This window comes from Trichechus manatus, unplaced genomic scaffold, assembly GCF_000243295.1.
Source record: "Trichechus manatus latirostris isolate Lorelei unplaced genomic scaffold, TriManLat1.0 scaffold00057, whole genome shotgun sequence".
NCBI lineage: Eukaryota > Metazoa > Chordata > Mammalia > Sirenia > Trichechidae > Trichechus > Trichechus manatus.
Genome location: NW_004443993.1, coordinates 3,271,370 through 3,285,910, shown reverse-complemented (window position 1 = coordinate 3,285,910; position 14,541 = coordinate 3,271,370). Strand labels below are relative to the sequence as shown.

General features: G+C 38.9%; 1 protein-coding gene across 1 annotated transcript; it reads right to left on the bottom strand.

Moving 5' to 3' along the window:
• Positions 1 to 8,763: 8,763 nt before the first annotated feature.
• On the bottom strand, positions 8,764 to 9,753 carry LOC101351683 (olfactory receptor 7D4-like). Its single transcript, XM_004378569.2, has one exon. It carries the CDS (start codon positions 9,697 to 9,699, stop codon positions 8,764 to 8,766), a length of 936 nt encoding a protein of 311 aa, XP_004378626.1. The 5' UTR covers positions 9,700 to 9,753.
• Positions 9,754 to 14,541: the final 4,788 nt, after the last annotated feature.

Genomic DNA, 14,541 nt, shown 5'->3' with positions numbered 1-14,541 from the left:
AAAAAAAAGAACATGAAAGGTCCCCCCAAAAAACAGAAAAAAAGAAACCGATGAGAAAAGAAATGCCCTCAGGGATCCCTCTGCAAGTCTGTGGAAGCTGAAGGGGAGTTCCTTGCCACGCAGCTCCGCCTGGCCAGAAAGGGCTCCCAACTCAAGAAAATGAAAAGAAAACAAACAAACAATTCAAAACGAACAAACTAACTAAAGCCCCAGGATGCCACCAGCACCGTAGCCCAGACCAGATGCCACCAGCTCAAATGGAGCTCCGCAACCCCTCAGGAAGAAGCAAAGATGGCGCATGGAGCCAGGCACTCGAGCGAAAGGGGGGGAGGTGGCGAGTCAAGCAACAAATCAAAAGAAGCAGGGAAAAAAAAGCAACACCAGCAGCCAACAAATGGCACCCAGAGAGCCCCCTGCTTGGGTATGTGGAATCCAAGCAGCCGGCACTTCCCGGTCAAGAGACCATGACCGCGGGAAGCAGAGGAGGCCAAGCAGGGGCGAAGAGGGGTGGAGGGTGGGAAAGCACACACCACAAATTACCGGTTGTTTTGTCTCCTGCTGGATGCTCCGTGAGGCTGCTTTCTCGTACCCCTATTTGCTGGTCTCCGATAGTAGTCCAAGACGGTGGATCTGCGCTGCATTGGCTGGTAGGGGACCTCTGCATGAATCTCTCCTGGTTCTCCATTCTCTGTCAGTTTTCTCACTCCATTTGCTGCTTGGATGAGTTCTTTATCTCTTCATTTGATGTTTTAGGGTTTCAGGATTGTTGTATTCTCTGTTCGGCTTAGTTTTTCGGATCTTTGCTGTGGAGGGACGGCGTGGTGCTTCTGCCTAGAGCGCCATTTTGCCGGAACCAATCTCTTCTTTATTTTGATGAGTAGATTTGTTAACTTTCTTTGCTGTTACCTTGAAATTTACCGATCTTCCTAGATTTGAACCAATCTATTATTACTTGGTATCGCGTGACTTCCTTTCCATTAGGTTCTATACCCACACCATTTATTCCCTCTTTTATTGTTTGGATGCTGTTGTCATTTATAGAGTAACCTCTCTGGTTCCGTGTTGTAATTCTTTTGATTTTGCATAGTCCTGAAGAGTTCATTTCCTAGGTTGGTATCTGTCTTGTACAATCCTTTATCCTATATTCAGCCTGTGGTCTGATATTGTTTGTTCTCAGATCGAGGTACTTCCTTTAATAAGTCTCGTAAGTTTGGTGTGGTTTTTACATAGTCCCTTAATTTCTGTTTATCTGGAAATGACTAATTTCACCATTACATTTGAATGAGAGTTTTGCAGGGTATATTATTCTTGGGTGGCAATTTTTTACTATCAAGGTTTTTATATATGTCATTCCATTGCCTTCTTACCTGCATGGTTTCTACCAAATAATCCGAGCTTAGTCTTATTGTTTCTCCTTTGATTATGACTTTTTGTTTTTCTTGACCTGCTCTCAGGATTCTTTGTTTGTTTTTCGTTTTAGCGAGTGTGATTATGATATGCCTTGGTGATTTTCTTTTGGAGTCTATTCTATATGGGATTCTTGAGCTTCTTGGATGGTCAGCTTTTCATCTTCAATGATATTGGGGAAGTTTTCTGTCAGCAATTCTTCAATGATCCTCTCTGTGTTTTTCCGTTTTTTCCCCTGTTCTCGAACTCTGATCACTTGCAGATTTTTGCTTTTGATTGTATCCCACATAATTCTCTGGGTTTCCTCTTTTTTCTTTTTTTTTTTGGTTCTTTTTTCTGATTTTTCCTCAAACAGAATTGTATCCAAGTGTTTGTCTTCATTTTCACTGATCTTGTCTTCCATCGTTTCAGACCTTCTCCTCAGCCCTTCTATGACACTGCCTATTTTTAAAATCTTTTTGTTCATCTTTTGGACTTCTAATTGTTGTTTCTGTATGATTTCTAGTTGTGAATTTGTTTTAGCATTTTGCTCCTGTATTATTTTCTTGAATTCTTCCATTTTTTGTCTGTATTTTCCATGAATTTGTCTACCTTTTCTATGAATTTGTCTATTTTTTCCTCATTTTTGTCTGCTTTTTGCTTCAACTCTTGGATAATTCTGAATATTAGAGATTTGAATTCCCTATCAGTTAGGTCTAGTGCTTTTTCTCATACTGGAAGGTCATCTGGTAGTTTATTCTGGATGCCTACTGGAACCATTCTGTCTTGTTTTTGTAAGTGTTTTCATATGTCTGCTGTCTTTGGGGCATTCAGTGGTTATTTTCCTCATTTATTGATTGTAGATTTGTTGGCTTTATCCTGCTTTTTTGTTTTATTTGGTTATGTCTGAGCAGGTGGGCTGCACGTTCTTTGTTGTTTGCTCATCTGTGGGTGCGATACTTTTCTCCTCTTTCGCCAATGGGCAGGGTCAGTCACTCAGGTATGGTACAGCAGGGCAGGTCCAGCTGCTGGGATAGGTTTTTTGTGGCATGTACCCTTTTTCTTTTTTTTCTTTTTGTTTTTCCCCATTTCTCAGTCTCTCATCTCTCAACTTTAATAGTAAGCTTGCTTAGCACTCTTTTTTGTGTGTATATTTTTGGCTCCTGTTCCTCTCTCCTCTCCCATCTTTCCCATACCCATCTTAGCTCCACACATCACAATCTACCGCCTCCTTCCTGCCTACCTGCACAGTCCGCTGAACATCACACTCGTAAGCAGCACAGGCATGGCCTACTGGAACCTGCCCTGCACTGATTCCTGGTCCACACTCTCAGCCCTGGTATGTGCCACAAAAAAACCTATCTCAGCAGCTGGACCTGCCCTGCTGTACCATACCTGAGTGACTGACCCTTCCCATTGGTGAAAGAGGAGAGAAGTATCGCACTCACAGATGAGCAAACAACAAAGAACGTGCAGCCCACCTGCTCAGACATAACCAAATAAAACAAAGAAACAGGATAAAACAAACAAATCTGCAATCAATAAATGAGGAAAATAACCACTGAATGCCCCAAAGACAGCAGACAATATCAAAACATTTACAAAAACAGGATATGATGGTTCCAGTAGGCATCCAGAATAAAATACCAGATGACCTTCCAGTATAAGAAAAAGCACTAGACCTAACTGATAGGGAATTCAAATCTCTAATATTCAGAATTATCCAAGAGTTGAAGCAAAAAGCAGACAAAAATGAGGAAAAAATTGACAAATTCATGGAAAAGACAGACAAATTCATAGAAAATACAGTCAAAAAATGGAAGAATTCAAGAAAATAATACAGGAGCAAAATGCTAAAATAAATTCACAACTAGAAATCATACAGAAACAACAATTAGAAGTCCAAAAGATGAACAACAAGATTTCAGAAATAGACAGTGTCATAGAATGGCTGAGGAGAAGGTCTGAAACAATGGAAGACAGGATCAGTGAAAATGAAGACAAACACTTGGATACAATTCTGTTTGAGGAAAAATCAGAAAAAAGAACAAAAAAAAAGAGGAAACCCAGAGAATTATGTGGGATACAATCAAAAGCAAAAATCTGTCAGTGATCTGAGTTCCAGAACAGGGGGAGAAAACAGAAAACACAGAGAGAATCATTGAAGAATTGCTGACAGAAAACTTCCCCAATATCATGAAAGATGAAAAGCTGACCATCCAAGAAGCTCAATGAACTGCATATAGAATAGACTCCAAAAGAAAATCACCAAGGCATATCATAATCACACTCGCTAAAATGAAAGACAAACAAAGAATCCTGAGAGCAGCTCGAGAAAAACAAAAAGTCACATTCAGAGGAGAAACAATAAGACTAAGCTCTGATTACTCAGTAGAAACTACGCAGGCAAGAAGGCAATGGGATGACATATATAAAACCTTGAAAGAAAAAAATTGCCAGCCAAGAATAATATATCCTGCAAAGTTCTTGTTCAAATATGATGGTGAAATTAGATCATTTCCAGATAAACAGAAATTAAGGGACTAGGTAAAAACCCAACCAAATTTACAAGACTTATTAAAGGGAGTCCTTCAATCTGAGAACAAACAACATCAGACCACAGGCTGAATATAAGATAAAGGATTGTACTAGCCAGATACCAACCTAGGAAATGGACTCATAAGGACTATGCAAAACCAAAAGAATTACAACAGGGAACCAGAGAGGTTAATCTGTAAATGACAACAGCATTTGAACAGTAAAAGAGAAAATAAATGGTGTAGGTACAGAACCTTCTAATGGAGAGGAAGGCAAGGCCATACCAAGTAATAATAGATTGGTTCAAATCTAGGATGATAAGAGTAAATTTCAAGGTAGCCACAAAGAATGTTAACAAACCTACTCATCAAAATAAAGAAGAAAAACATAAAGTCTTAGTAAAAACAAAACCTACAAACATAAGAGAAATGAAAAACAAATCCATAAACAAAAGGAGCTCAGCAGAGGATCTTTCCTCTGTTTATCATGATGTCGCTTATCGGTCTGGTTGTGAGGATTTCTGTTCTCTTTATGTTGAGGTGTAATCCATACTGAAGGCTGTGGTCTTTGATCCTGATCAGTGAGTGCTCAAAGTCCTCTTCATTTTAAGCTAGCAAGGTTATGTCATCTGCATAACACAGGTTGTTAATGAGTCCTCCTCCAATCCTGATGCCCCGTTCTTCTTCATATAGTCCAGCTTCTCGGATTATTTTTTCAGCATACAGACTGAATAGGTATGGTGAAAGGATACAACATGAGGCACACCTTTCTTAGCTTTAATCCATGCAATGTCCCCTTGTTCTGTCTGAACAACGGCCTCTTGATCTATGTACAGGTTCCTCATGAGCACAATTAAGTGTTCTGGAATTCCCATTCTTTGTAATGTTATCCATAATTCGTTATGATCCACACAATCGAATGCCTTTGCATAGTCAATAAAACACAGGTGAACATCTGTTTAGTATTCTCCACTTTCAGCCAGGATCCATCTGACATCAGCAATGATATTCCTGGTTCCACGTCCTCTTCTGAATCTTGCCTGAATCTGGCAGTCCCCTGTCAATATACTGCTGCATCTGATTTTGAATGATTCTCAGCAAAATTGTACTTGAGTGTAATATTAATGATATTGTTCACCGATTTCCAAATTCATTTGGATCACCTTTCTTGGGAATAGGCATAAATATGGATCACTTCCAGTCAGTTGGCCAGGTAACTGTCTCCCAAATTTCTTGGCATAGATGACTGAGCACTTTCAGCACTGCATCCGTTTGTTGAAACATCTCAATTAATAATCCGTCAGTTCCTGGAGCCTTATTTTTCACCAATGCCTTCAGTGCAGCTTGAACTTCTTCCGTCAGTATCATCAGTTCCTGATCATATACTGCCTCTTGAAATGGTTGAACGTTGTCCAATTCTTTTTGGTATAAGGACTCTGGGTATTCCTTCTATCTTCTTTTGATGCTCCCTTCATCGTTTAATATTTTCCCAATAGAATCCTTCAGTATTGCAACTCGAGGCTTGAATTTTTTGTTCAGTTCTTTCATTTTAGGAAATGCTGAGTGTGTTCTTCCCTTTGGTTTTCTATCTCCAGCTCTTTGCACATGTCGTTATAATACTTTACTTTTCCTTCTGGAGCCAGGCTTTGAAATCTTCTGTTCAGTTCTTTTACTTCATCATTCCTTCCCTTTGCTTTAGCGAATTGACATTCAAGAACAAGTTTCAGAGTCTGTTCTGACATCCATTTTGGTATTTTCTTTCTTTCCTGTCTTTTTAATAACCTCTTGCTTTCTTCATTCTTGAGATGATCTCTATATTGAGGTGTGATCTACTCAAGGTCATACTTTGGCTCTCGTGGACTTGTTCTAATTTCCTTCAGTTTCAACTTGAACTTGCATACGAGCAACTGATGGTCTGTTCTGCAGTCAGCCCCTGGCCTTATTCTGGCTGATGATATTGAGCTTTTCCATTGTCTCTTTCCACAGATGTAGTCGGTTTGATTCCTGTGTATTCCATCTAGTGAGGTCCATGTGTATAGTCATCATTATGTTGGTGAAAAAAAGGTATATGGTATGAAGAACTCATCAGTCTCACAAAATTCTGTCATGCCATCTCCAGCATCATATCTGTCACCAAGGTCTTATTTTCCAATTACTGATCCTTCTTCTTCATTTCCAACTGTCACATTCCAATCACCAGTAATTATCAGTGCATCCTGATTTCATGTTCGATCAATTTCAGACTGCATAATGGTAAAAGTCTTCAATTTCTTCATCTTTGGATTTAGTGGTTGGTGCATAAATTTGAATCATAGTTATATTAACTGGTCCTCTTTGTAGGCGTATGGATATTATCCTATCACCGACAGCATTGTACTTCAGGATAGATCTTGAAATGTTCTTTTTGACGATGAAAGCAATGACACTCCTCTTCAAGTTGTCATTTCCAGCATAGTAGACCATATGGTTGTCCAAATCAAAATGGCCAACATCAGCTTATTTCAGCTTACTAACGTGTAGGATATTGATGTTTATGTGATCCATTTCATTTTTGATGATTTCCAGTTTTCTTAGATGCATATTTCGTACATTCCACGTTCCGATTATTAATGGATGTTTGCAGCTATTTCTTCTCATTTTGAGTCATGTCACATCAGCAAATGAAGGTCCAGAAAGCTCGCCTCCATCCAAGTCATTAAGGTCGACTCTACTTTGAGGAGGCAGCTCTTTCCCAGTCATCTTTTGAGTCCTTCCAACCTGAGGGGCTCATCTTCTGGCACTATATCAGACAATATTCTGCTGCTATTCCTAAGGTTGTCACTGGCTAATTCTTTTCAGAAGTAGACTACCGGGTCCTTCTTCCTAGTCTGTCTTAGTCTGGAAGATCAGCTGAAACCTGTCTCCCATGTATGACCCTGCTGATATCTGAATACCAGTGGCATAGCTTTTAGCATCACAGCAACATGCAAGCCCCACAGTAAGACAAACTGACAGACACTTCGGTGCAATTTGTACATAGTAGATAATAAATACACATTTGGTTAAACTTGATGGCATCAAAGTGAATTGAAGCCGTATCAAACAAGACTTTTCTCACTAACAAATTATGATTTTTCGGGAAATTTGTGTCTTCTTTTTGTAGTTTTGTTTTGGCCTCAAAATCCCTAGTTCTTTTCATGACTCCCTTAATATCCCTCACAGTCTTTATCAACTATCTCACTTTTTGGTTCCCAAGGAAGCAGACACTGAGAGAAAGATTCAAGTGCAAGCAATTTACTCAAAGAAGCAAGGAATATGGATGGGAGAGAGGAGAAGTGACACAGGTAAGAAAATACATCCATTAAAGCTTACATTAAGTCAGCTACCATAGCAAGGGAGCCCTGGTGGCACAGTGGTTAAGAGCTTAGGTTGCTAACCAAAAGGTTGGCAGTTTGAATCCACCATCCTCTCCTTGGAAACCCTATAGGGCAGTTCTACCCTGTCCTATAGGGTTGCTATGAGTCGGAATGGACTCGATGGCAATGGGTTTTTACCATAGTGAGTGAGCAGGGTTTTCACCCTGTGGGGAAATTTTGGAAAATGTCCGAAACTCACACCTCAGTATTATCCCAGGTAAGGTAGTATATCGTATACCTCTCAGTGAAAGCTGCCTGTAGAAATACATAATTCCCAGTCACTTCTGCCACCATGCATTGGGCAAAGTACGTTCCAGCTGATGTTGTCCATTGGAAGTCAGACTGGTGTGTAATAGAGATGGTGAGATGATCCCAGTGAATGTGGGAGGAGCATCAACAGCATCTACTACTCCATCTTTCACTGGACAGACTCAATTCTACCAATATTCATCTCAAAAAATGAACTTCTGAATGCATTCCACAAGTGAGCAACTACCATTCCTGATGACAATTCCAGAGAGTCCCAGAAAATTAAGCCACGAGAGGGAAAATCTCGTATTCCATTGTATTCATTACTACATGTTTTCAGACCTTGGGGAGTCTATCTTAAAACTACAATGATGAGGCATAAAGGTAAACTAAAATAAGGAAAATGAGAAAGTAAAGAAGAAGAAGAAAGGAGAAAGGAAGGAAGAAAAGAGGTCGGGAAGGACCACAAAGAATTAATCAACATCTTAGACTATCTGATACAGTATATTACTATGAAACGTGAAAAAACCATCTATCAAATCTAGATTCCCACTCTTGAAGTTGAAAACCACATCATTTTTCTTATGAAAAGTAGGATAGAGAAGATAGGAGTATTAATTCAATGACAGATTGCCATGTTTAAATCCAACATAATCTCAGACTCTTCCTCTGAAAAATGAAGTGAATGAGAATATATCTCAAAGAAATGTTGTCATGGTTAAATGAAATCATGTGTGTAAAACAATGAGTACAGTTGACACGCGGCAAGCACTTGGTTATGAGTGTTGTTTGATTTTAATTTGATTTCTTTCAGGGAAAAACACACATATAACCAAATTAAAGGGAAGAGCATCAATGCTTGAGAGATTAACCTTTGGGGAAACTATGCCAGCACTTAACATGATAAAACCAATGCAACAAATTTAAGGTTGGAATTTTCAGGAAAGACTCTAAGAAAGCTGATCAAAGAAAGAATTCTATGGACAGCATACAGGGAAGAGTCAAAAGAACTTACTAAGGAAAGAGTTGAGGAAAAATGATTCAATGACAAGTAGAAAACAAAGTCATAGGTGCTTTGGGATTGGAAGAAATGATACATGTCTTTTAGGAAGAAAAAAGAATAAGGATATTTAAGTTCGTGGTATTTGGCTTTGGGGATCACGAGGCCCATATAGCCATGAGACCAGTGACCATCATCATGGAAAAGACCCTGCTCTACAGAGAAGCCTTCCCAGGGCTCCCTTCACATCCTTATTCCTTAGGCTGTATATGAAAGGGTTCAGCATGGGTGTGACCACAGTGTACATCGCTGAGGCAATAGAGCTTTCCTGGAAAGAATGGGTTACAACAGAGCTGAGGTAGACCCCAAGGCCTGTCCCATAGAACAAGGAGACCACTGAGAGGTGAGACACACAGGTAGAAAATGCCTTATACTTGCTCCCAGCAGAGGACATCCTCATTAAGGAGGAGACAATCTGAGAGTAAGAGAAGAGGATCCCTGTGAAGGGAAACACACCCACCAGAACTGTCATCACATACAGAAAGAAGTTATTGATGAAGGTATCAGAGCAGGCCAATTTGATAATCTGAGCCAGTTCACAGAAGAAATGTGGAATTTCAGTGCTTCTACAGAAGTTCAGCCGCATCATCAGTAGAATATGAAGCAGAGAGATCCAGAAAATGATGACCCAAGACATAAGAACCAACAAGAGACAGAGCTGGGGGTTCATGAAGATTGTGTAGTGCAGGGGATGACAGATGGCCACAAAGCGGTCATAGGACATAATGGTCAGGAGAAAAGTGTCAAGCCCAAGAAAAATCATGAAGAAATACACCTGAGTGAGGCATCCTATGTAGGAGATGTCTTTGCTCTCTGTCTGGATGTTCACCAGCATCTTTGGGACTGTGGTGGTGATGAAACAGATGTCAACAAACGATAGGTTGGAGAGGAAGAAGTACATGGGGGTATGGAGGTTGGGGTCAGAGTAGACGGCCAGGATGATGAGTAGGTTCCCAAGCACACTAACCAGGTACATGGACAGGAAGAGTCCAAAGAAGAGGTGCTGAAGTTCAGGATCCTCTGAGAGGCCCAGCAGGAGGAATCCTGAAAATGTTTGGTTTTCTGCTTCCATGTAGCTAACGTGTAGGCTGAAAAAGGTAAAAGCATCATTCAATGAACTGCCAGCTGGTATCTCAGCTAGTCATCACCTTTATAATACCACTTGTATTTTGTTATGGAGTCTTTCCAATGACAGTGACTCTCTCAGTCACAGGTAGCCCTTTTCCATTTTAAATGTGTATAATTATTCAAACACTTTGACTTAGCAGAAATCTCTCCCTTTTTAGCTTCTATTCCCTGGTTCTAATTCTCCTATTTGAATTTATGTGATTAAACCAATTTCTTCTTTGATATGACCCAAGCTAATTGGAAACATGTTGTGTGAATTCCCAAGTATGCTCTTTTCCCTGATAATTACCATAACCTCCCTCATTCTGGTAGCTCTATGTTACTGATTAAAGGTCACCTGAGTTGAAAATCCATGTCTTAAATGTGACCTGTCACATCCTAATGATGTGACAGTTAACTCTTGGTGCCTTATTTTTTTCTTGTTTAAAAATCTGGTTATTACCATTACCTTCTTTGTGAGGTTTAGAAATGCCTTTGTCAACAGAAGGATCTCAATTAATAATACTCCCCCCCCCCCAATAAATACTCATTGTTGTGTAGTCGATTCCAACATCTAACAACAGTATTGGACACAGTAGGGTTTCCAAGGCTGCAATCCTTACTGGAGAAGACTGCCACATTTTTCTCCCTTAGAGCAGATGGTAGGTTCGAACTACATATCTTTCAGTTAGCAGCTGAACGCTTAACAACTGTGCCTCCAGGACTCCCAATTCATCACAACTATTATTGCAATTATTAATCTGTTCCTTTTATGACAATTATTTTAGATATAGAATTCTCCCAAACTACAGTATAAATCTGTAATTATGAAAGTGAATATTTGAAACATACTGCCTAAAATAAAATTTTGGCTCTACCAACTTACTACCTATATGATCTTGAGAAAGTTACTTAATTTCTCTTAGTTGCAGATACCTCACTTCTCCAATGGAAGTAGTAAATATTCTCTACATAATGAGATTGATGAATGAATTAGATGAGATGATGCATGTCATTTTTCTACTGTGGTGCCTGTGATATACTGTAGGCACTTGGTAATTATGAGCTTCTTTTTTTGTCCTCACAATAAATCTGTCTTGCACGTCTATCACTTATCAATATCCCCTTTAAATTAGGGCAGCCATCAAGGATGGAATTGTGATGATTACAAACACAACAGATCTGTTACCCTTTTGGTCTCCATGCAGCTCTTCCAGTTAGTGAAGATGGATTCTTCCAAGAAGAGGAAAGGCCATGTGGACTCTGTAGATAAGAGGAGGAAATAAAAGCACAAAACCATTCAAATCAAATACAAGGCATGTGTGTGCTCATGTGTACGTGCTCTTGAATGAAGATATGTTCTGTTAAAATCAGTGGAGGTAATTACAAAGAATACTATGGATGGATTAGATTAAAAACATTAAAAACTTCTATAGAGTAAATCATATTAGAGAAAATTAAAAGTCAAACTTAAGATTTGAAAATAAATGTTTACATTTTACATAAAAGAAAAATAGTATTGTCCATGCATAAAGAATGGAAATTAATTAAAAAGAGAAAAAAAAAATCATTGAGGACAAGGAATTTAGTCTGGGCAGATGAGTAGGAAAGGCTTCTCTGAAATAGGATTGTTTGAGCTGAGAGATGAAGAATAGGTAATCGTCAGTCTGAGGAAGTAAGGAAAGGGCAAGCACAATAGACTGAGAGAACAGAAGGCTTGGTTACCTGCGGGGCACTGAGCTTGGTAATGGAAGGGATTTGAGAGGCCAGTAAGATGGAGAGCAGACAATGAGGGCTAGGAAGGACAGACCTCGTGAGGCCCACAAATAGAGCATCCGACACTTTCCTTAATGTGCCTCAAATGTGAGTAATTGGGTGTTTACTCATGAGTCAGAGGTTGTGACTTTGTTTTCCCACCACAGCCTTAACCAAATATAGAGTGGCTGTTTTAAAATCACACCAAACAGAATAATCTACATTAAAACACTCAAATATTTGTGCTAAATTCTTGACTAAACCAAGGCAATCTAATTCCACTTTACTCATTCTTCTGAATTTAAGATGAGAAAAGGAAATGGGTCTGAGTACTAAAACTTCAAAAATAATTATACTATTTGTAGATATATATTGTGGACATTAAGGAGAAATAGCCTATAAACTGGAAATTTTAAGTGCTATAAGTCAGTTGGCTGGACATTAAAGAAGTTTAGAAACCGATAACTTTTCGTTTAGAGCAAAAGTAGTTAAAAAATATATAGAAAAACCCAATCACATTAGGAACAAAATAGACAATACCTTCTGTGAAATAGATGTTCATCATGTAGGTAATGGATAAATTCCTGGATATCGGAAAATCTGACAACAGTCTACAATTTATAAAAGAGAGTGGAGAAGTGATGTTTGGTGAGAGAGATAAGATAAAATGTCAAAACTCGTTGAGTCAGAGGTTCTTTGGAAAATTACATATTCAAGAAATGGCCATTTCAACTTTCATTTTGGAGACAAGCTCTAGATTCCAGAAAGACAAAGAAGAAACAGAATGAGAGCTGAAACAGACAGGCTGCAATGGAAAATAAAGTCCTTTTAAAGTACAGAGAGTTCACCTTCCTAAACAAATATGGGAAATTTCACAGTCCTTACCAGAGAGATGAAGCCCAGTGCCCACTTTTTTTCCTCTTTTCCTTCTTACTCCACCAGCCTTGAATGGGACACACTAACTCTTTCTGATGATATCACTTAAGCTGTTTCTCTTCTGCATAGGCTCTGGGAAGCCGAATTTGGTTTTCACCAAGACTGGAATCAAATATTTACAGGATGAGGGGCAATGAGGACATGTTTAAAATTTCCAGAGTCTCCGGGGCTGAATCTCAGAGTTCATCATTAAATAAATTGTTCTATTGTCATTCCACTCTCTGAACAATTCAGCTCCCTTGGGTACAAAGAAGATAAATGGAAAAATTTCTGCCAATTTTGTCTCTTTGTAGGCAGCTTTGCGGGGGAGGAGGGAGGTGAGATGGATTCATTTCCTCCAAGGAGAAATTCTTCTATCTTTAGTTTGATTTTAAAGCGACAAGCTGTCCCCTAAGGAAAGTTAAAATTCTACAAGGAACCAAACCTAGGAACCATCTCTCCTGGGGTGAAATTCCACCCTTGGAAGTGTTTGCTATAAAGAATATTTGGAGTTTTTATGGGTCACTTGGTGTCCTCAAGCTTATGGAGGCAAAGAGGTCCTGTCTGAAGAAACGCAAACTGGTCAATAATTTTAATGTTGTTAAAGAACTAATAACACAAAGACTGAAAAATATCCTTTGACATACACTTAGTACACAGAAGACTTTGTTGATCTCAGAGACGACTCCGTTTATTTCCTGGCTCTCTAAATAAAGGGGTAGAGACAGAAATAATTCAGGTGATATTGTTGAAGAGTGAGTATTGAGGAAATGTAGGTGGCAGGTACAGACCTATTGTACGAAAGTTTGCCAGGAACTGGAAGAAGAGGGATAAAACATAGCCTAAAGTGAATACGGAGTACAGGAGAATTTTTTTTAATTAGTGGAAGATAAGGGAAGATGATTAATTTCAAAGGGAATCATCACATAAAGTGCAACATTTGAATACACAGACAGTTATGGCTACATAATTTGCAGGATGCAGTATACACTGAAGGAGCCCTGGTGGCACAGCGGTTAAGAGCTCAGCTGCTGGCTAAAAGGTCAGTGATTAGAACCCACCAGCCGCTCTGCAGGAGAAAGATGTGGCAGTCTCTTTCTGTAAAGATTACAGCCTTGGAAATCCTATGTGACAGTTCTACTCTTTTCTATAGTGTCTCTATGAGTTGGAGTCAACTTGATGGCAAGGTTTTGGGTTTGGTTTAGTATATACTGTAAATCAATGACAATCATAATGTTCTGTATCCTCAATGTGTAGAATATCTGTGTTCAGAATTCAAGAGGTGGAAGTATAAATGGCCCAACATAAAGTCACTCCCAACTAACCACTTGGGGAGTTTGTGCTACATATTTCCTCAACTCTGTTCTCTTCAGATTTATAGGTCTTAATTCCTCAAAGGAGAGTTCTTCTTCCACTTTATATTGCCACCAGATTTATCTCCACATCCTCACCAACACCATTATTTTGTCCTTGTTTTTTATTATTAAAGTCATCCTCATAGAAGTGAAGTGGTATCTCATTGTGGTTTGATTTGTATTTCCTTCATGACTAATGATGTTTAGCATCTTTCATGTGCTTCTTGACCTTTTGTATATCTCTTTTAAAGAAATATCTATTCACATGCTTTGCCCAGTCTTTATTAGGTTGTTTGGATATGGTTGTTGAATTATAAGAGTATTGTTTAATTCCTTTTTATACCAACTTGTTCCCTTTTGTACCATCTTGTTATCTTCCACTATAGCGCTGCTGAACTAATATCTTGGGAAAACCCTATGGTACAGCCTGAAGTAAATTAACTATGGAAGCATCAAGGTTATGTGAGACTGCAGGGGATGAGACCTCATTGCCCGTGTTCCTTTCACTTTCTTCATTTTTCTAAGCCAGGTTTCCCATTTTGCTGTTGAATCTGAAACTTAGTGGATGTTTATTCTATAATATTTATTTCCCCCTTAATTTTTGCCAAAAGGCATGGGCAAGGATGCCATTTTCTATTAATATCTTTTAGATCTAGTTGCTTTATAACGTTGTCAAGTTCTCTATTTCCTTACCTTTTTTTGTCTAGACGTTCTAATCAAAATTGTATATTTAAATCTCCAAATATTATTGAAGAGCTTTCCATTTTTCCCTTCAATTCTGT